This window comes from Chrysochloris asiatica, unplaced genomic scaffold, assembly GCF_000296735.1.
Source record: "Chrysochloris asiatica unplaced genomic scaffold, ChrAsi1.0 scaffold00091, whole genome shotgun sequence".
Lineage (NCBI taxonomy): Eukaryota > Metazoa > Chordata > Mammalia > Afrosoricida > Chrysochloridae > Chrysochloris > Chrysochloris asiatica.
In genome coordinates, this window is record NW_006408609.1 from 2,422,571 (window position 1) to 2,445,572 (window position 23,002).

The window sequence follows — 23,002 nt, forward strand, 5'->3', positions numbered from 1 at the left end:
TTTTTTTTTTTTTTTCCCAACCAGGACAGTGTTTGTTTTATCCCCAGTGTGAGGAGCTTGGAACAAAAGCCTTTATGAATTGACATGGAAATTGCTCAAGTGTTATTTCAACACCCAGGAGTAGGAGAAGCTAGGAAGAGTGGGGGAGGCAAGACTGCTACTTTTGAGGTCTCCAGTTCAATTTCAGGCATTATTGATTAGATTAAGATTTATAACTGCAGAGAGAGTGAAGGTTTTCAGAGGGGTGTTATTACTCTACTGTTTAGCTTCTAGTATGGTATTAAAAAATAAGAAAGGAAGTGTTTAGCATCTCAGTGTAAACTGTAACAAAGAAATTAAAGTTTAAAATCCCCCATTGTTTTTTCTCTCCATTCACAAATTTCTATGATGATAAAAATGTTGCACTGTACTGTTTATATGATAAGGCAGCAGACATTTCTTACAATGAAACAGTTCTAGGTTTATGGTTCTCTTTGTTTCAGTTCTTGTTTTTTCTCTTTCTCTTCCTTTTCCTCCTTCCTCCCTCTCTTTCTTTCTCTCTCCCTGTCTTGCTCTCTTTTAAATGATGAATGCTCAAAGTGCACCTATTAGTCTACTTTAATAAGCATTTACTTTCAGATACCTAGATAAGGTTCAAGCAAGACCTTGATAATACTTGTTTAAGAATCCATCATCCTGTGTTTGGAAATGATTAATAGTAGAGGATTCTTGTTTGTACTGAAGCCATGAGCTAAGTCTATGTTACTAAAGGCAGGGTCATTCACAGGCTAAGCCAGCACAGCTCCCCTCCCCAGTGTATTAGAATGTCAGACTCTTCAGCCTGTAGAGACAAGCCTCTTTTTTAACCTCAGATTTGGTTTTATTCATATATCAGAGTGTCAGAACTACTGGCTTAGTTATTTACATTTGTTTTATGTTCAGCTGTCTGCTTGATTTATACTAATGTGATATGTTCCCTTTCTCTCTTCAGCTTAATAACTGGTTTATATTTTGTTTTGATTTTTCAGTCCCGTCTTTTACCTTCACACCAACAGGTATATATTTGCACTTACCCTCCTCCTTTCCTTTGTTAGTTTGGCATGTGTTGTACTGTTGTTTCTGTTTTTATTTCATTTTCTGCAATAAGTGGGGGAAAGGACTTAAAATGGAATACAATACTCCATTTACTCATGTCAGGCATGTATTTAAAGAAGAAAAGTTGGTGTTGCTTTTCATCCATTTAATGCAGTTATTTATTCATGACTCCACATTGTATCTTAGCCTTGTTTGCATGTGTTTCATTAGATAGACATACTGTTTCTACCCTCAGCATGATTTAACATGCTAATGACCTTATTGATTATTTCTTACTTGGCAGTGTATTCTTTTCCTTAACTTAAGCTTTTCGGGTTTTTAGACACAAATCTCTCTTCCTTACCTTTCTCTATCCATAGAATCACAATTCCTAGAGGTAACCAAAGTATTGAGCACATTTGTAAGATAAAACTTTTCATTTCCCCAAAGTCAGAGTCCTGATATTCTGTTCAATTGCATTTCTTTCAAAGTGGGTCCTCCTCTTTCACTTTACCTTTGGTGAAAGATGTACCTACCTGTAGTTTTGCTCTGGTTTTAATCCAGTTACTGTAATCACTGGAAGCAGTTATCTCTCCTTAACAGACTCCTACTTTGGAGTTCTTCTAAGTAGCAGAATTTGGCTGCTTTTAAAAACACATTTCTCCTTAGAAAATGCATCTGTAGTTACAGAACAGCTAATCTTCTTAACCCCTTGCCTAACTATGTGCAAATATTTTTGTTATTGTTATTATGGCTGAATTTTTAAGCCTCAAATTTATTAAATAGACAATGCTCTTAAGCACATTAAAAGATGTTTTTAGTATATATATACATGCTGATAAAAAATAAGTCTGATTAATAGTTCCAACCTGGCATACAGCTTTGTGTGTTCAGAGAGAGATTTATTTAATCATTTATCTTTGTCTTGCTAGTACTCATACTTCTGCAAAAATAGTCGAGTAGTTTTTTTTTTGTTGTTGTTGGTTTTGGTTTTATTTTTACCACATTACTGATTTCCCTTATATAAAGTCATAATATTATGTGACCTAAGAATACATTTACAATAGAAAATTATGAGAGTGAAATGTAAAAATGTGTAATAACTACATTTAATGAGCATACTGGTTTTGTGGTTTTATTTAGCTCTCAACCTTGTTAGCACATTAAGAACATAAGAATGATTTATATTTAATTCTATGTAATCCTTTAAAACAAAGTCTAGCTGAATCAGAAATTTGCTATTTTCCTGTAATGATTTCCAGTAATTTAAGGTAGCAAGTGGAAAACATTCAGTTTGACATAAATGTTCTTGTATGTAATAGATTTTTTGATATATAAATATACTTATTAACAGTTTCTTCTTCTTCTTTTTTTTTTTTTAACAACATTTTAGTAACTTACCAGAGAGGAGGCGAAGCAGTGAGCAGTGGAGGGAGGTAATTATTTTGTTTGTTTTTTTAGCTTCTAAGGGGATTTTCAAATATTCTTTCAAAAATGTCATTTTCTTTGCTTAAAAGGTTTAGCTTGAGTAAGGTGAAATTTTGTGCACATCTTTTACGAGCACTTAACGGGGCTGTAGTGTTGCACCTGAACTGTCTAAATACAATTGCAGCTGATTAGAACACTTGCAACATAGTCAATGAACACCAGAGGGAGAACTTTGACCAGAAAAGATGGACTTCTGCTATAGCAGATGATTAAAAGGAGTTAGAGTAATTAAGCTGTGGCATTTATGAAGATTGAGAAATATAGCTAGTTAACAGATACTATCATGTTCATTTGAAAACCTACTGAACACAGCAAATGCTTAATAACTTGTCGGTTATGTTTGTTTACTCGTTTGGTTTTTTGGTCTTGTGAGGGATTCAACATAGTTTAGATCAACAATTGCAGGAAAACATGCTAATTAAAAAAAAAAAATCTAGGTAGCTTGCTAACAAAGAGCTTTTTTCCCCCTCTAATTAAAATGAACCTCAATCCTATCTTTATGATTGTTTGGTAATTATTATTCAGTGAGTTTTAATACAGAGAAATCACAGACCGGCATGACAAGCAGTTTTAAGGGGTCTGATAAAAGGTCTAAGTTACATGAGCCAAGCTCAGGATTTCCACAATAGCGCCCCTTCCCCCCCCCCCAAAAAAAAAAACCAGTAACATCTGCCATGATGTGTAACAAAAGTTCTTCCAACCAAAACCATTTTATAATTCAAGCTCAGTTAACTTACTGAGTTCCCTGTTTTGTACAGTTGGATAATGTGTTTGTTTCTGGGAAAACCTAAAATGAATATAATATTATTCCTGAATACAAGGAACATATAAAATAATTATTGAATTTAGTACATGTCAGAGAGTGATTAGAAAAATGATACTGACCACCTTCGGCTACTGCTGTACATATTTGGCATCAGCTACTGATCTGTTCTTTTCCCTTCAATGCTGGCTTCCTGTTCACATACCTATGAAGCTAAGCCAGCCAGTGAAAGATTCAAAAGCTAGGGAGGTCTTCAGAAGGAATAAATCCTCCTGATTCAGGAATTAAACCAGGGCATGTTTTTGCATAGAGGGGAATTCCATCTAAATCACAGCTCAGACATTCATGAAAGAGCCTCCAGCATAAGAACATTGTCTCCTGGTAGAACTGAAATTCCTGTTTGTACAACCACCTCTCGAAATGTGTCTATCCAGGACTGCAGACTTCAGCTTTGTCATTAATAAAAGCCATAGCAGTACTTACTGGGCACTGTCTGTATGATTTTCTGTATCAGTTCTTTGTGCCAAAAATGGAAGACTGCTTTCCTTCTAAAGGAATTCACAACCTAGGTAGCGAGACAAAATTATCACATGGGAAACAACACCAGAAATGCATCAGTAGCAAATGGCTAGCTTATGCAGCAGGGCTGAAAATTTGTAGTTTCTCAACTATCCATTTGGAAATCTTGCTATCTCACTATACAGCAATAACCTTCTAAGTTTAAAAATAGTATGCCAGAAGTAGAAACAACTTTTTACAACTACCAAATAGAAATGGTCTTTCTCTCAAACAAAGTAATAAAGCAAGCTGGAATGTTATAGAAGCAATCATTAAAGATCTTAGAGTCAGGGCTCAAAATGTCAGGCATGTACAATTCTAAAGTTATTTATTTGCTAAATGAATTTATTGAACACCTAGTAGGCAGTAAGCATATTCTAGGTGCCTGGGATGCATCAGTGAACAGATAAAAATCCCTGTCTTCATGAACATTACATTATAGTGGAGAAGATAGAAAATAAATAGTAAATATGTTTATAAGTCAGTTATATCAGCAGGTGATAAATGTTGTGGAAAAAAAATAAATAAATAAAGGAGACTTAAGAGGGATCAGGAGTGCATTAGGAAGAAGTCTCATGTCCTAGCCATATGTGAATGTGTGAGTGTTTGTGTATATGTGCTCTGTGATCCCTTAGGGTAAGAGCCTGAGCAGTGAGTCAGACTCCTGCATCAACTTCCCTAAACTATGGTTTTCGAGGCATCTCAGACACTATGAGATCCTCTATGAACCTCCTACCTCTCTTGGTTAATTACACTGTTATGCCAAAACTTTCAAGTCATCTGCTTTTACCTTCTGGATCCAATGTCACATTTTGATGATTCTACCGCTTACCCTCTTCACCATTAATAATATTCTTTTAACTTAAAGCACCTGGGCTTAGATCCCAACTCTATTACAAGCTCCAAGCAGCCTTACCTTCAGCTAATAGCGTCCCTTTGCCTACTGGAGCCGGACTGATCTTTCTAAATGTTTATTGATCATGTCTCTGAGATGCTGAAAATCTCATTTTAATGGAGTTCTGGTGTGGTGCTGTGGAATAATGTACTAGACCGCAAGGTCAGTTTGAACAGCAAGGTCGGCAGTTCAAATTCACCAGCCACTCCTTGGAAACCCTACAAGGGTTGCTGTGAGTCGGATCCAGTTTGATGGCACTTAACAACAGCAACAACAGCTATAACACAAGATCAAGCACAAACTTCTAAGTATAACAGGTGAAGATCACAAACTCTTGGCCTTTCCATGCCACTTCACTACTCTGTATACAACTTAAGATTCCACTATGTCAACCCACTTGTTATGAACCGACATCTCATTCACTCTTGTATATCCTTACTACATTGTGCAAACACATTATATCATCCTGGAATGCCCCTGCCATCATGGAAAAAAAGGTTGAGCTAGAGCTCTTTCCTCCTTCCACATTGAATTCATTGTGACTCATGTGGTTTCTGAGGCTGTAAGTCTTTAAGAGAACAGTCTTAAGTCTTATCTTTCCACTAAGGAGTGGCTGATGGGTTTGAACTGCTGAACTTGCAGTTAGCAGCCCAGTGCTTATCCTACAGTATCACCAGGGCACCTTAGAGCTCTTTTATAGTCCTCAAGATTATAAATTTAGCTATTACCAGGAGAGGGAAAATGAGCTTGAGAGGGAGAAAGAATTTTGAAGGAATCCTGCAGAGGATCATGGTGATAATAAAGTAGCTGTTCCTATTTGTTTTCCTTACCTCAAGCATCCCAGTCACTACTTAAAAAAGAAAACTACTTACAAACCAACCAAACTGCAGCAGAGTTATAATTTTGAAAAAAAAAAAAAAAAAAGGAAGTGGTAAAATCCTGCTAACCACATAAGGAATGCCAAGACTACATTCCCATAAGTGGGAAGTGAGAAAGAAATAGACTGCAACCCTTGTTTTTCTTTAAAATACTGGCAACCCTCAAGTCCTTTCCCTCCAGTCCTCTTGGGATTTACATATCAATGCAAAGAGGAAGCACCTATAGTTGACCCCTACTATCAAATTTAGAGTCCTGGTGTGGTGCTGTTGGTTAATGTGTGAACTGCATCACCAGCTGCTCCTCAGAAATCATGTGCAGGGTCCCTGTGGGTCAGAACCGACTCAACGGTACTTAACAACAACAACACTATCAAATTACCTAATTGTATTCCCCAGCTACAGGGAACTTAGTATTTTAATTTGTGGTTTAGGAGTTCATATCTTTTTTTAGCCCCCTTGGGGAGAGTGATTGAAATTTCTGAAGCAGGAAAAGAGGAGAAATTGAAGATAACTGTCGCATAATTATTAAAGTGTATTTGCCCTCATCTCTTCCATCTAACCATACTCTCGGTAAGATGAGAAAATAAATTTAGTTTTTGTGAGTCTTAGTGTTTTCTCTTACTCAGATAATACTTTGTTTTCAAAGGACAAGGAAAGAACTTATCAAAACTCAGATATATTAACAGGAAAATGTAACTGTTTAAATATTACATGTGAACATATTATATTATATTACATGAGAAGTCCTGATGTGGCATTTTAGGATAAGTACTGGACTACTAACCGCAAGGTTATCAGTTCAAACCCACTAGCCCCTCCTCATAAACCCTGTACAGGTTCGCTGTGAGTCAGAACTGGCTCAATGTCACTTCACAAAACAACAGCAATATTACAAGATATTTTTGTACATGCTAATTACTATAAGCAGTATGCCTTGCACCTGCTTCATTTCTTATTGTTAGCAGCTAACTCTGTCTCATTTGCATTTTATATCGTAAATGTATTGCTGTTGATGTTACGTGCTGTCCAGTTAGTTTGAATTCATAGCAACCCTGTATAGGGTTTTCAAGGAAGGACTGGTAGGTTTGAACCACCGATCTTGCATTTCAAACTGACCTTGTGGTTCAGTGAATGATCCTACAACCCTATACAGGGTTTTCGAGGAACGACTGGTGGGTTTGAACCACCAATCTTGCAATTCAAACTGACCTTGTGGTTCAGTGCATGATCCTGCAATGTCACACCAAGACTCCTTTTAAATGTATTAGGGTTATGAAATTGTAAGTTGAAAAAAACCTTGTTGTTAAGTGCTGTCAAGTCAGTTCCAACTCATAGTGACCCTGTATAAAATTTCGAAGGAGCGGTTGGTAAAGTTGATCCACCAACCTTGTGGTTCAAACGGACCTTGCCGTTCCCTGTATTAACCCACAAAGCCACACAAGGACTCCAAAAAGACCTCAACATTCTTAAATAGTAACTGCATATGACCTTGTCTTCCTAAAAGACCTTGTAAATCCATACATGCTTGTTCAGATTCATTATGGGCCAGTTATCTGGGCTCACCTTTTTCTTTTAATTAATATTTCCATATTCAAGTTTAAACAGACAGCTAGGATGTTGTTGTTGTTAAGTGCCGTTGAGTCGGTTCCACCCCGTAGCAACCCTGAACAGGGTTTCCGAGGCTATAAATCTTTACGGGAGCAGAAAGCCTCATCTTTCTCCCTCAGAGCAGCTGGAAGTTTCGAACTGCTGACCTTGTGGTTCACAACCTGATTCGTAACCACTACGCTACCAGAGCTCCAGACCAGACAGCTAGGATATGAATTGTTAATTCTACTTCCTCTTGGAAATCACCCATATATATATATGAAAATATTTTGAAATGATGATATCATACAATTACTTTAAAAATCTTTTTCAATGGTATCATAGTAGCAGAAAAATGTTTTCATTTTTTCCAAATGATGTAAATCAGACTGGTAAATTTCTACTTGACCCTTATTCCTAACATCTCCTAACATCTTTACAGTGTCAAAAATAGAAATTTATCTTTAACAACTTCTACAGTGATAGCACTCACTCATCTTTGCCAAGAAATTTGGAAGACAACTATCTGGCTGACTGATTGGAAGAGATCCGTATTTGTGCCCATTCCAAAGAGAGGTGAACCAATGGAATGCGGAAATCATCGGACAATGGCTTTGATATCCCATGCGAGTAAATTTTTGCTAAAGATAATACAGAAATGGCTACAATCATACATTGACAGAGAACTTCCAAGGGTTCAAGCCAGATTCAGAAGAGGCCGTGGAACGAGGGATAGCATTGCTGATATCCAGTGGATCTTGGCTTCAAGCAGAGAATATCAGAAAGATGTTTACCTGTGCTTTATTGACTACACAAAGGCTTTCAATTGTATGGATCATTACAAGCTATGGACACCATTGTGAAGTATGAGTATTTCGGAATACTTAATTGTGCTCATGATGAATCTGTACCTGGACCAAGAAGCAGTTGTTTGAATAGAACATGGGAACACTGAATGTTTTAAAATTAAGAAAGGTGTGAGACAAAGTTGTATTCTTTCACCATACTTATTCAACCTGTATGCTGAGCAAATAATCTGAGAAGCTGTGTTCTACGAAGAAAAATGTGGCATCAGGTTTGGAGGAAGACTCATTAACAGCCTGCGATATGCAGATGATATAATCTTGCTTGCTGAAAGTGAAGAGGACTTAAAACTTTTACTGATGAAGATCAAAGAGCACAGCCTTCGGTATGGATTATATCTCAATGTGAAGAAAACAAAAATCCTCACACTGGACCAATAAACAACATTCTTATCAACTGAGAAAAGATTGAAGTTGTCAAGGACTTCATTTTTCTTGGATCAGCTATCAACACTCATGGAAGCAACAGTCAAGAAATCAAACAATGTATTGCATTAGGCAAATCTGCTGCACAAGACCTTTTTGAAGTGTTACAGAGTAAAGATGTCAGCTTGAGGTCCCAAACCATGGTAATTTCAATAACCTCATACACATGCTAAAGCTGGACAGTGAATAAAGGAGATCATAGAATAATCATGCATTTGAGTTGTGGTGTTGGAGGAGAATATTGAAGGGGCCATGGGCTGTCAAAAGAACCAATAGATCTGTTTTGGAAGAAGTGCAGCCAGAGTGGTCCTTGGAGGCCAAGATGGTCAAACTTCATCTCTCATAATTCGGACATATTGTCAGGAGGGAGCAGTCACTGGAGAAGGATATCATGTTTGGTAAGGTGGAGGGTCAGAGAAAAACAGGAAGACTCTCAACGAGATGGATTGGCCAAGTGGCAGTATTGATGGACTCAAGCGTGGCAACAGTAGTGAGGTTGACCCAGGATCAGGCAGTGTTTCGTTCTGCTGTGCATAAGGTCTCTATGAGTCGGTACCAACTCGATGGCACCTAACAACAGAAACAGTGATAGCATTCATGGTGTAGGTTGAAGATAAATTTTAAAAAGGTAACAATGACTAGTTGCAGAATTTGTGGTACTAACATACATTTCAAAGCCTCAAGATATTCATGATATTAAAAAAAAAAAAAGGCCATCAAGTTGATTCTTACTCATGGCAAACCCACCCATGTGTGTCAGGATAAAACTGTGTCCCATACAATTTTTAATGGCTGATTTTTCAGTAAATTGCTGGGTCTTCCTTCCAAAACAACCTCTGAGTGGACTAGAACAACAAGCTTTTGGTTAGCAGTTAAGTACACATTATCCATTTGCATCCCTCAGGGATTTCATGGATGCTATAAGTTGCACTTAAATGATTTCCATTTTCAGCAACATTATTCTTCAAGGCATGTGTTTATTAACATTTGTCATAGTGTTGTTCTTGTTAAGTGCCATTGAGATGATTCCGACCTATAGCGACCCTGTATAGGGTTTCTGAGGAGTAGCTGGTGAGCTTGAACCACACCCACCTTGCAGTTCAAATGACATTGCAGTCTGACGCATTAGCCCGCAGCGCCACACCAGGACTACTTTGTCATAGTTGTTGTTGTTGTTAAGTGCTGTTGAGTCGGTTCTGATCCAATGAGACCCTGTATAGGGTTTCTGAGGAGCAGCTGGTGAGCTTGAATGGCTGACCTTGCAGTTCAAATGGCTTTACAGTCTGGCGCATTAACCCACAGCGCCACACCAGGACTTGAGGTTTGCTCAATTTGAGTAGCTTCGTTCTAAATTTCAAGAGTTTCAGAGATTCCCTCTACTTTGCCTTTTGTTTGAGAGCTTTTGGAAATGTCAGCAGTCTGTAGTATATGTAGGAACCCTGGTGTTGCTGTGGATAAAGCAGTCACCTGCTAACCAGAAGGTTGGCAATTTGAACCCATCAGCTACTCTATGGGAGAAAGATGTGGGTGTCTACTTCCATAAAGATTTACTTACTTAGAAACTCTGTGGACAGGTTCTACTCTGTTCTAAAAGGTTGCTATAAGTGAGATCCAGCTTGACAGCAGTGTGTTTAGATTTTGTTTGTTAGTTTGCTTGAAATATATAACTTTTAAAAATACTGGATTGAGTACAGATTCTTGTGCCAGACCCCTGGGTTTGAATCTTCAGTCTGTCACTCACGTAATCTCTGTAACTTTGTTCAGGTGTCTCAGTTTCACAATCTATAAAATTAAGCTAATAATAGTGTTCATTTCATTTAATACTTGTAAGGATTAATTGTGTAAGGAACTCAGATGAGTGCCTCATAAACTATAAGTAAACACTAAATATCTAATACACATACATATGTACACACACAAATATATACAGATACATTATAAATCTATATTCTGCTTCTGAAATGAATTATTCTTCAAATAGCCATCATGTGTATAGTAAGTTTCCTCAGTTGACTATCTGTATGGTAGAGTCTGAATCAGGGAGAGTGAAATGTCAGATATGTGCTTCCTGGGCAAATGAGAAGCATGGTTATTTCACTTTAACGAAAAATGAAACCACGAAGAAAATATTTACAGAATCTCTAGCGCCAGGCTGCTTATTGTGGATCTGACAGCACATCATACATCATCATCTCTTTTTGCTGAATTATCAAATAGAATTAATGTTAGAAAAGCTCATCAAGAATGCCATTCTTGGGCTCCAGTTTGAGTCTTTGGCACTGGTGGTCCAGGACTCACATTAATAACTGACAATATGCTTTGCATTCCCCACGTGAAGTGAAAGAGGATTAACATCTGTTGTGCCAAAGAAAACATGAGCACTAATATTTCCTAATAGTAGACATCTTTGTTTTACCACATTTGTTTCAATAGCTTTCTTCTGCTTATATAGGGATTTGTGACATTTTACATTGTCGCTATCAAAAAAATGTTGACAAGCTTACAGAGCTGTGCACAGAAACATTCATGAGGCTCTGTGCAAAATGTCAAAAGCCCCAAATCACTATTCCTAGAACATGGTTTTGGAAAAAAAAAAAATGCAGATGTGCTTCACGTTAGAAATCCACTGTCTAAGTAAAGGTTTTTACTCCATTCTTCAGGGAATGATAAGAAAAGTCATTGTAAGGAAGTAATTGTTTTATGGAGTCAAAAATGATGAATTACAACTGTCTTGACTAGACTGTGCTTTCAGCTACTATGATATTTTTAAAAGTATGTGTATCCATGTTTTTATATTTTATGCTTGATTATAACTGAAGACAGAGTACGATATTGCAGAATGTTTGAGATTTCACTTCTGATGTAGAGCTCCCAAAGTTCACAGGACTATAACAATGTAAACTGAGGCATCTCTTAGAGCATTTATATAATCGTTATCACTGTGTAAAATAAAGAAGCAATAGTCAATCTGCATAGTTCACAAAATTCTTTGGCTACTGAGATGAGGCCTTTGTTAGAATTCTGAGTCAGAAATATTCTTTCCTATTTATGTAACATTTGCTTTTGCTTTTTATTCTTTAGACCAGGACTTCTCAACATCAGTGAGCCTGCTGCTCAGCCCTGGCTGGCAGACACATGGCCCAATACTGGCAACAATCACAGTGACTGCTCCATCAATTGCTGCACAGCAGGCAACGGAAACAGTGACAGCAACCTGACCACCTACAGTCGCCCAGGTTAGAGACCAGGGAGCTGGATATGTATAAGCTGTATAAGGAACAAGCCATAGGTTATTCATTTCTTTCTTCTTCCAAACTCTGGACAATTTCAGGGTTCAAATGTGAATCGATTATTTTAACACACCGAAAGCAATGCAAACCAAAATTGCTTCCATAAATCTTAGAGTTGGTGTCCAAATTGCGTATTTTGTTTTTACATTACCAATTCAGTTAAGGCATTTCTGATTGGATAAAAGATTGTAAAGCCAATAATCTATATTTCTCAAACAGTCTTAGAACATGTACCAGACACTTGTCCTAAATAGAGTTCCAAATGTGAGAGCAGGAATAATTTGTAAATAAACATGTTACAAATATAGATGTTAAATATGACATTGGATAGTTTTTAAAATGGAAATGGCAGTGGATGGATGAATGAATGAACGTAAGCTTCAGTAGCAGGAAAGACTTATAATGAGAAGTACTAATCTATCAGTTTATACTCATTTTCATCCATAAATGTTTTTGGATACTTTGATCTGTATATGTACATATTGGGAAACCGAAGGTAGGCAAGCAGGGATATAGGTGTAGCAGGAGTTATAAAATTGTACACATTCTAAAGGAAAATTTGACCAATATTTTATGAAATGTAAACATATTAGCCTGACACAAGTATTTTCTCCATCATTACAACCCCCACACCTCACCCGCTACCAAAAAGCGAGTTTTCCAATCTGTGATGGAAGAGTGAATAGAGAACAAAAATACTAGGACAGATGAGGAATATGGGTAAATGAAATTAGGAAAAAGTATAAACCTTGAAATGAACATACGTAATTCTAACTTTAATGATAATACTTTAAATTATTTATAATTTTATAACTATTTTAATTTGTTCCAAGATTTGGGTGTTGGTTCTGTGCTGTATGTTCGTTTCCGATTCATAGTGACCCTGTATATGATTTCTGAGGCTGTGAATCTTTATGGGAGCAGAAAGCCTCATCTTTCTCTTACTGTGTGGCTTGTCGGTTCAAACTGCTGACCTTTCCGTTGGCAGCCCAATTAGTAATTCACTACATTAACAGGGCTCCTTCAAAAGTCAATAAATCTATATTTAAAATTAGTCAAATCCTTAGATAGCAATAACAATAATAATAATTGCATAAAGCTCTGTACGGATAAGCACTGGATTGTAAACCACAAGGCTAGCATTTCAAACCCATCAGTCACTCCATAGGAGACAGATGAGGCTTTCTGGTCCAGCAAAGATTTATAGCATCAAAAACCCTATATAGAGTCATTGTGAGTCAAAACCTATCCGATGACACTTAACAGCAGTAGTAATAAGAAAAAAATTAGCAAACTTTCAAAATCAGATTTTATCATATTGTTGTTATTGTTAAGTGCCATCAAGTCAGTTCAGACACATAGTGGCCCTGTATAGGATTTCTGAGGAGCAGTTGGTAAGTTTGAACCACTGACCTTGTACTTCAAACCAATCTTGTAGTTCAAACCAACCTTGTTGTCCAGTGCTTATCCTACAGCGCCATACCATGACAGAGATCTTTCTGTAGGTGTGTTTATATATAATTATTTTACACTGTATGTTTTTGTGTCATAAATATAAGTAAATCATTTTCCTAAAATTTCATGTTGGAACATGACAATCAAAATAGATGTGGATATGCAGTATTTAAATGTATTGTTGTTGTTGTTATGTATGTGGAGTCAGTTCCAACTCATAATGACCCTGTACAGGGTTTCTGAGGCTGTAAATCTTTATGAGCGCAGAAAGCCTCATTTTTCTCCCGCGGAACAGCTGGTAGTTTCAAACTGCTAACCTTGCAGTTTGCAGCCTGATTCATAACCACTATACTACCAGAGCTCCTTTTTAAATGTATATACAATAAAAATTACTAATAATCTCTTAGAAAAAACAAAGCAGTCCCAATTTTACTTTGTAATACTGGGAAAAAAAAACAAAACTCACAGTCATCTAGTCGATTCTGACTTATACCGACCTTATATAGCAGGAGTGGTCTGCCTACCAACATAACTGCATTTCCACTATTACATTGTTGTTGATAAGTGCCATCAAGCCAGTTTCAACTCATAGCGACCCTGTTTAGGGTTTCCAAGGAGTGGCTGGTGAGCTTGAACCGCCGACCTTGCAGTTCAAACCGACCATGCTGTCTATCATGTTAACCCACAGCACCACAATGTTTGACCAAATATAGCAGGCTGATATTTAAGTTGTTAATTATGCATGACCCAAGGATGATGTTATAAATTTTGGTAGACAAAAATGGTCTTCCACCCCTGCTATATAGGGTTTCCAAGGCTATAAATCTTTACAGAAGTATACAGCTTCACCTTTCTCCCACAGAGCAACTAGTGAATTTGAACTGCTGACCTTGTGCCTAACCCACAGCACCACTAGGTCTCTTTATTCAAAATGTTGGTGTTGTTAAGTGCTGTCTGGTCGGCTCTAACTCTTAGCAACCCTGTATAAGATTTCTAAGGAGCTGTTGTTAAGTGCTGTAGAGTGGATTCCAACTCACAGTGACCCTGTATAGAATTTCTGACCTTGCAGTCCAGCATATTCACCTGCAGCACCACACTAGGAAAAATAATAATAATAATAATAGCCAGTTTAATCAAAAGATATGAGTCCAAGAAGCAAAATGATGCATGGAATTAAGAAGGGAAAGAGGAATTGCATTTATATAAAATATTATCCACTATAAAGTAAAAACCATAGAACAATCTGTATGTCTAGCTATAAAACAAGTCTCCATTCTAGATAAGAACCAGAGGACCATAATCTAGTTGTCCAGACAGATAGAAACACAAGTTATTTGAATAAAAAAAAAAAAAAAAAAGACTGTATTACCTACCTGTAGATGTGGAAGAAAATGGTGATAACTATTTAAATTAATATATAGTGCTGCATTGTCCAATATGGTGGAACCACATGGAGCCATTCAAATTTCAGTTCATTAAATTAAATCTAAAACTCAGTTTTTCAGTTGCATTAGCCACATTTCAAGTGCTCGGTAGTCACACAAATGGCTGGTGACTACTGTATTCAACTATGCAGAACAGAAGATGCCCATATCTTAGGAAGATGCATGTATAGAACAGCACTGACATAGACTGGAAAAGTAAAATGGTGGTGATGGTGGTATGCTGTGGAGTTAGTTCCAACTTGCAGCTACCCTGTTTAGGATTTCTGAGGCTGTAGGTCTTTATGGGAGTAGATAGCCTCATCTTTCTTCTGCAGAACAGCTGGTGGTTTTGAATTTATGACCTTGAGATTAGCAGCCCGACTCATAAACACTACACTACCAGAGCTCCTTGCAAAGTAAAATGAAGTTGCCTGAATCATATTGCCTTTATTAGTACTTGCTAACAATTATTAAACAAAACTCGTTGCCTAGAAATAAAAAACAATTACTGAAGACAAAATGAATCAAATCTCCCTGCTCAGAGTAGGGGAATTCAGTAAGATATGTTTTATAAGATTAATGAGATGAAACATTTATCAGAAGGTACAAATTTTTTGTAAGATTATGTTCATATTTACATCTTTATGGAAGGCATATTAATTTATCATTTTTAAAAAATATACAGTTGGAGACCAATTTGCAAGGCAACCTGTTCATATTGATCCCCTTAGGAATTATATAAATAAAACAATACTAGGTATTTCATTGTTGCTTGACTCCTTTTTCTTTAATAAATATTTCAATTTAAAAATATGATTTTAGTCCTTCAAGCTGTTATTTTATATTTTCACCTGTAGGCTTATTTCCATATAATGTATCAGTGATTTAACTCATAAAACATTCAATGAAGGGGAAATATGGAGAATGAGATGTAAGACATATTAATATTGTTTCAGGCTTTATTTGCACAAAGTACTCTGCTTAGTGTAATTCATTTAGTTGTCATTATTAACCATTTTATACTTCTTGGAGTGTTATATATGAAACCTTGAAAAAATAATTATATAACATCTTTCTTTGATAATGATTCTTACACGACCAAGAGAAAAACTAATACAGTTTTCTCAAACACTATTCACTCTAACTTTACCTTTTCCCATCACTTATTTTGAGTAAATATACTTTATAAAATATTGAAATCTCTCAGTATCCTATCAGCCAGGTTCCCCCCTTTCATTCGATTCTCAACTTACATACTTTGTTCTCTTGTTTCAATGGCTTCTGTTAATAGCTTCAATAAGTTCAATATTCCAAGGTTAGAAAATCTAAACTTGACAAAGATATCATATAGATATTATTTTAGCGGAATTTTTACTAACAGATTTGTTTAAAAGCAAATGATTTAATGTATGAATTATTTAAACATAGCACTATCAGAAGTTCAAAATTTATGTGTTCTTTTTTAATCCTTTACTTTTTGTTTTATTTGAAAATGCCTCTGTGTGTCTTCCCCCTTTTATTATCTCATAAAATGAGATGCTAAAAATTTAAATTAATTTATATTTTATTTAACAAGTTTACTATGACTCACAAAGCTACTTAGAAAGAAATTGAAAATGAATACCCATGCATATGACTTTTTCCTTTTCCTCTCCATTGCACATAGCTGATTGTATAGCCAATTATAACAACCAACTGGATAACAAACAAACAAATCTGATGCTCCCTGAGTCAACCGTTTATGGTGATGTGGACCTTAGTAACAAAATCAATGAAATGAAAACCTTCAATAGCCCAAATCTGAAGGATGGGCGTTTTGTCAATCCATCAGGGCAGCCCACTCCTTACGCCACCACCCAGCTCATCCAGTCAAACCTCAGCAATAACATGAACAATGGCAGCGGGGACTCGAATGAGAAGCACTGGAAACCTTCGGGACAGCAGAAACAAGAAGTAGCACCAATTCAATATAACATCATGGAGCAAAACAAACTGAATAAAGGTGAAGAGTGTTGCTTTCATTTCCGCCCTTTTCTGTTTTGTGACCCTCGACCTGTCAGCACTAGATGTGGAAGCTTGTCTAGACTTAGGATTGAAAGCTTGCTTTTGTTACTAGGGATTTTGTTTTTTTCACATTTTTCTGGTTTCAGAATTTCCAGTGTCAGAGTTAATTAGCATCACAGTAACCTTTGAAAGATTTTATAATAATGTGTATTTTCAGTAGGTTTTTAGATGAATTTAAATTTAATAGTAGGTGAGGAATTGGTTAGGGCAATCACATATAAGGCAGACATATAACCATGACAGTACTCATATTTTGAATAAATATATGCTCCCATTCTTCCCAGTAGAGGTGGAACATAATTGCTTTTACATGGTCATATACACGAATGGCATTTTTATATGGAACTGAGGAAAAAATAATTAAATTAAATCTGAACTGGAGAAATGGTTCAATTTGTTGTATTTCTCCTACCTCCTGTGGTTATTAAGATGGCTACAATTTTATAACCTGCATTTCTTTGGATGACCTGATTGAAGTCTGTCAGTATAGCACCTAAAATAAATTGAGTTTATTGTTAACTCAAAACAGCAGAATAGTATTCTTTTGGCCTGAGGCGAATGTTTCTCTAATGTAATATATGTGAGTTGGAAGACATAGGTACTTGATATTTTTGTAGTCCTTTGGACTACTGCTTTAATAACATGATTTGCAAAGTTATATCTGTAGAAAAAAAGTATTGATCTAGTTAAAATATATCAGAACTGTTTTATACAAGTGTCCAGGTAAAAGATATCATGTATCGTAAATAATTTGAAACAGATTTTTTTTTATACTTCAGGTAGGACTATAAAAAAAGTCTTACTTACTAAGTTCATATATATGAAGACAACAATAAGATAAATTAAGACAAACTTTTCACTCGATTAAGTGTTGTGTTTCAACTTAAAGGAAAAAAAAAAAAACAAACCTCACTTGATTTCCTTAAATTTCATTCAGTAAATATTTATTGAGACTTCTGAAATTCCTGACAAAGGCTCACAAAGATGAGTAAAACAGTTTTTGCAGTCAGATTAAAACTATTGTTAAATTAGTCCTTCATACTCTATACATTAGTCTATGACTATACCAGAGAGTCTGGAAAGCTCTGACAGTCCTTTATACAAATATTTCAGAACTCTGATTTATTGTTTATACTGCTTGTAAGCAGACTTTGTATGTCAGACCTTGGAACGCAGCTAGACTGACAGATTAGTACTCAATGCATTCCAGTGTCAGGTTTATCATTTGGATTTGCACCTTTGCCTATGTAATCAGAAGCATTTCTGTGGCATATTGAGATCCTTTTTTATTTTTAGTGGAGACATTTTTTAATAAGATACTATCCTACTGATTGATTTAATTTTTTTTTTCAGTGTACAGACATTTATTTCCTAATTTCTTATTCTTAACATCATTATATTAATGACTGTAGTTTTAATCTTAAGAAGTTAAACAAATCTTATTTATGCCTGCTAATTTGAAAAATTTTATATAAGAAAAGAGTCCCTCATAAGTTTTTCAAACAGCATGAAAGCCTGTGAATATGCATTTTTAATTGAGATTTTAAGTAATAGCACATCTGAAAGAAAAGAGAAGTCTTGGACTTCACATTGTTTTTATTTAAAAGAACAAGACGAAACTGAGTCAGGCTAAACTCAGTGTTCATATCTACACTGTTATATAAACATATATTTATATCTATTTGAAGTATGAGCTTTCATATCGTGCCAATCTGAATATAAAAGTAAAAGGGGAAAAAAGCAAATAAGTTTTAACCGCTAGTTTCTTCAATTACACAGAAATATAGACAAAGCAAAAAAAAAAAAAAATGTGAAGTAACTCACAAAGAGAAAATAATTTAATTTTTTCTCTTATCTGAACTGTCTAGATTATCGAGCAAATGATACCATTCCTGCAACTATTCCATACAACCAGTCATATGACCAAAATACAGGAGGCTCCTACAACAGCTCAGACCGGGGCAGCAGTAACTCTGGTAAGTGAGGGGATCCCAAGAGAGTCAGTCTTTGCTTTCAAATGATAGTATAGTCCAAAAATCCAAACTGAGTACTAATGGACTGATGGCAGTCATAATATATTAATAACAGCCTATCCCTCAGTCCATACTTGGCACAATAAAATGCTAATAAAAAAGCATCTGGCTTCACAAATATGCCATTTGACTGAAAATTCACCCAAATAATCTGAACTAAAAAAAGGGGGGGATTGTTGAATATGCGAAGACCTGTGTTCATACACCATATAACTTGAATATATATATGTCTAATAATTTTATGTAATTAGTATCTGCCAGGCATGAGTATTTGCCTGAGTGATACAGAACCATCTCTGTGCATCTGAGAAACTGCCTACTTACTAAACCATTTTATGTCCTGTTTGATAACATATACTAGGCACCCTATTTTCCTCCTTGTTAGTGAAGCTGGAAGCATGAACTCATTTTTAAAGGCAGTTTAAAGTTATTTTTTTTCACTTTACCAAAATCTAATAAAAAATGTTGCACATATAGTTAATCTGCTAAATATGTTCCCATTTGAAACTAAGTTTAAAAAGCACATACAATGTTTGTTGTTGTTTTTAAAGAATATTTTGAGTTTTGGGTGAAAGTTAACACAGAAAGTCAAGTTTCCATTTGTCAATTTCCATAGAAATTGTTTGATGACATTAGTTACTGTAGTGTGTCAGCATTCTCTCTAATTGTTTTCTGTTTGTTCCATTTCCAGTACTCTAGTCTCCCTGCCCTTTTATTTCTCATTCTTACTTTCAAATGATTGTTGATATATTGGTCAATTTTTTTTTTTAAACTTTTTATTGTGAATTGAGTGAAGGTTTACAGACAAGATCATCAGCTTTACATTAAACAAATCATTAACTTTGTTTCATCCCAATGATTATAATCCCCTCCCTGTAGCATCAGTTACCCTTTTTCCTCCCTGTGATTCTCCATTTACATCTCATATAAGATGTCATCTTGCTTCTGCCAACCTCCCACTTGTTGTATATTTGTCTGGCCTGTCATCTGTGTTAACCCTCTAGCTGTTCAATGATTTTCCTATCCCACTCTTCCCTAGTAACCTAGAATGTTTCTTTTAACAAGGAAACTGTTTCTTAACTTTTTACAGCAGTATCTCATACAATATTTGCCCTTTTGTGATTGATTAATTTCACTCAGCATGCTGTCCTCCAGGTTCATAAGTGTTTTGAGATGTTTTGCAGGTTCATCATTGTTTTGCAACATTATGAAATAGTCCAGTGTTTGTATGTACCAGAAGTTTGTTTAACCGTTCTTCTGTTGATGGGCATTTAGGCTGTCTCCCATCTTTTTGCTATTGTGAGTAGTACTGCAGTGTATATGGGTATGCGTGTTATCTATTCCGGTCATGGCTCTTATTTCTTGAGGATATATACCAAGTAGAGGAGTTGCTGAGTCATGGTATTTCTAGTTTCAAGTTTTTGAGAAAGGGCCATATCGTTTTCCACAGTGGTTGTACCAGCAGTATATGAGGGTCCCAGTGTTTCCACATCGTACTAGCATTTGTTGTTTTCTAGTTGTTGTTGTTGTTTTTTTCTAAATTTAACTTTGCTATTAATGCTAGATTAAGGATGACATTTCATTGTTTTATATCCTTTACTTTATGTGCCATTCTGTTAGTTTGCCAAAGGGTGATCTCAGGGGATAGAATAGATTCTAGGTTTACAGTGTCAGTAGCCTCAGAGAATCCTTTGTTCTCTACTGTTTTAGCTTGTTTGAATATTTTATTTTTGTTCCAAATAAGAATTGATGCTATGTACTATCGGTTTTTTAAATTTCAGTTCATTCTATTGTGCTCCCAGTCAGAACAGTCTGTAGTGGTTGCCGGACACCAACCAGTTACTTTTGTCCCAGGGTAGGTAGGATTGTGGCTCATGTAGTTATTTCTTCTTGGCAATTTTGACTACCTTCTGATTTTCCTCTGGCCAGAAGAGACTTATTGTTGTATCTTAGATGGCCACTTGCAAACGTTTTATACCCCAGATACTACTCACTTCACTAGAATGCTGATCATGATTTTTGTGAACTATGTTATTGCCAGCTGACTGAGTTGTCCCATAAGACTATGATCTTCAGACTTCAAACCCAGAAAACCAGTTTTGGAAGGTGTTTGGATATATGTGAGGAATATCCATATCTGTGTCTATAATGAATATGTGTGGCTGCACCCTCATATTTATATTTATATATTCCTATAGAGTCCTGGTGTGACACTGCAGGACAATGTGCTGGATTGCAAGGCCAGTTTAAGCCACAAAGCTGATGGTTCAAACCCACCAGCAATTCCTTGGAAGTCTTATACAGATACCGTGAGCTAGAACCAACTTGACAGCACTTAACAACAACAACATAGAGTCCTGGTGTGGTGCTGCAGGATAAGGCATTGGACTGAAAGGATGATTTGAACTGCAAGCTTGGTGGTTCAAACCCACCAGCCATTCCTTGGAAACCCTATCTGGAGATGCTATAAGTCAGAACTGACTCAACAGCACTTAATAATAATAGATACTTTTGGGATCCCGGTGTGGCTCTATAGGATAAGCCCTGGACTACTAACCACAGATCAGCAGTTCAAACCCACCAGCCGCTCCTCAGAAACCCTCTACAGGCTCACTGTGATTTGGAACTCATTCATTAGCACTTAACAATAACAACAACAATTCTGACACATAGAGACCCTGTATGGTGTTTCCAAGGAGTGACTGGTGGGTTTGAACCACTGAACTTGTGATTAGCAGTCTATTGCTTATCCTACAGCGCCACACCAGAACTCTGAACATAGATACTTCTGTCTGTTCTCACATAAACAGTTCATAATATTTGAGCACACTTGAGTCAAGTTAAAATACTAAGAGGAGGAGGACTTCCGGCACTTCCTGACCAGGCAGCTCAGGTAGGGCAGTCTCGGGGAAAAGGGGCGGAATCACACATAAGAAACCTCTGTTTAGCAGACAGACAGCCTTTGAACAAACATAAGATCTTATATTTCAACATTCTGAACTCGTTTTTTTTAAAAGACCAAATTGCTGAGGAATTACAGGCATTTTGAACTTTTGCCTGCCTGCACGCGGCTCCCACTTCCACGCCCGCATCGGCGAGTGCCTCTGCCCCCTGCAGACCATGGAATGCAGGGCTAGAGCAACCCAGAGAAAAGGAAGCATAAACTAACAAAGCCAAACAAATAGAGAGGGATATCGGCGCAGATATCAGGAAATTTGGGGTACCCATGGTACAGAGACACTGAGAGAAGCATTTTTTACGTTATCAAATACAGACACTACCTCCCTGCAGCCACAACCCCCAGCCCTCTACTGCCCCGGCCTAGACCAGCCCTCTGCCAAGCTGCCAAACTCAGAAACGCCCAAGGCACTCCCACTGAGGCCAAGGTCTGCCCTGAGGCCCAACCCGCCCACAGACTGGTCACAAAGGCCCAGGCCCGACCAAGGCCTAACCTGCACGTAGCCAGGTCGCTGAGGCCCACCCACCGCATAGCCCGGTCGCCAAGGCCCAGTGCCCCTGAGACCCAACCTGCCCTCAGCCTGGTCCCCGAGACACAGGCCCCCGAGGTCCAATCCGCCCAACCCGCCCGCTGAGGTCCAAGCCGCCCGATGTCCAGCTGCTGATGCCCAGGCCCCCTGAGGCCCAAACCACCAGGCCAAGGCCCAAATCACCCGCCTGAGGCCCAACCCTCCTGCAGCCCGGTCGCTGACACCCAGGCCCCCAGAGGCCCAAAACACCCACCCTAGGCTCAACCCACCCGCCCGAGGCCCAAACGGCCCGCCACCGAGGCCCAGACCCAACTGAGGCCCAAAAAAGTTACTCTAAGTTAAGCAATAAGGAGAGTGAAAAGGGAAGACCACGTCCTGATCACATCTTCCTGGAGGTAATCAGAAAACATAAAAAATTACTAAAACAGATAATTAATTAATTATTAGGGCCACAGATAAACATTAAACATGTCCAAGAAGCAAAAGCAGATGACCATATCGGCACAAGTCCAGAAAAAAGATAAAATATCTGAGACAAATGAACCAGCAGTAGACCTTCTCTCCATGCTGGGGAGGAGGGCAGGCCTTGGAGATACCTGAAAATTCAGAAAAATTATTATAAAAAATAATTCAGAAAAATGATTATAAAATGTCTCAAAACACTTTACTATGGAGTTGAGAAAAATAAGGAAGAAGTCAGAAAAGCGCTACAGGAACAATCAAACAAGATAGATACA

The 23,002-nt window shown here is 37.1% G+C and overlaps 1 protein-coding gene across 3 annotated transcripts in view; it reads left to right on the forward strand.

Moving 5' to 3' along the window:
• The window catches only part of ROBO1 (roundabout, axon guidance receptor, homolog 1 (Drosophila)), a 1,434,915-nt gene that overhangs the window by 1,349,958 nt on the left and 61,955 nt on the right, over positions 1–23,002 (forward strand). Inside the window, exons 19-23 of one of the 3 annotated variants that reach the window (XM_006866438.1) lie at positions 1,008–1,034; positions 2,447–2,489; positions 11,593–11,747; positions 16,347–16,682; positions 18,613–18,720. In XM_006866438.1, coding sequence (XP_006866500.1) covers positions 1,008–1,034; positions 2,447–2,489; positions 11,593–11,747; positions 16,347–16,682; positions 18,613–18,720 — 669 coding nt within the window. The remainder of the gene's footprint in view (positions 1–1,007; positions 1,035–2,446; positions 2,490–11,592; positions 11,748–16,346; positions 16,683–18,612; positions 18,721–23,002) is intronic. The other 2 variants (XM_006866439.1, XM_006866440.1) reach the window with 2 other exon arrangements.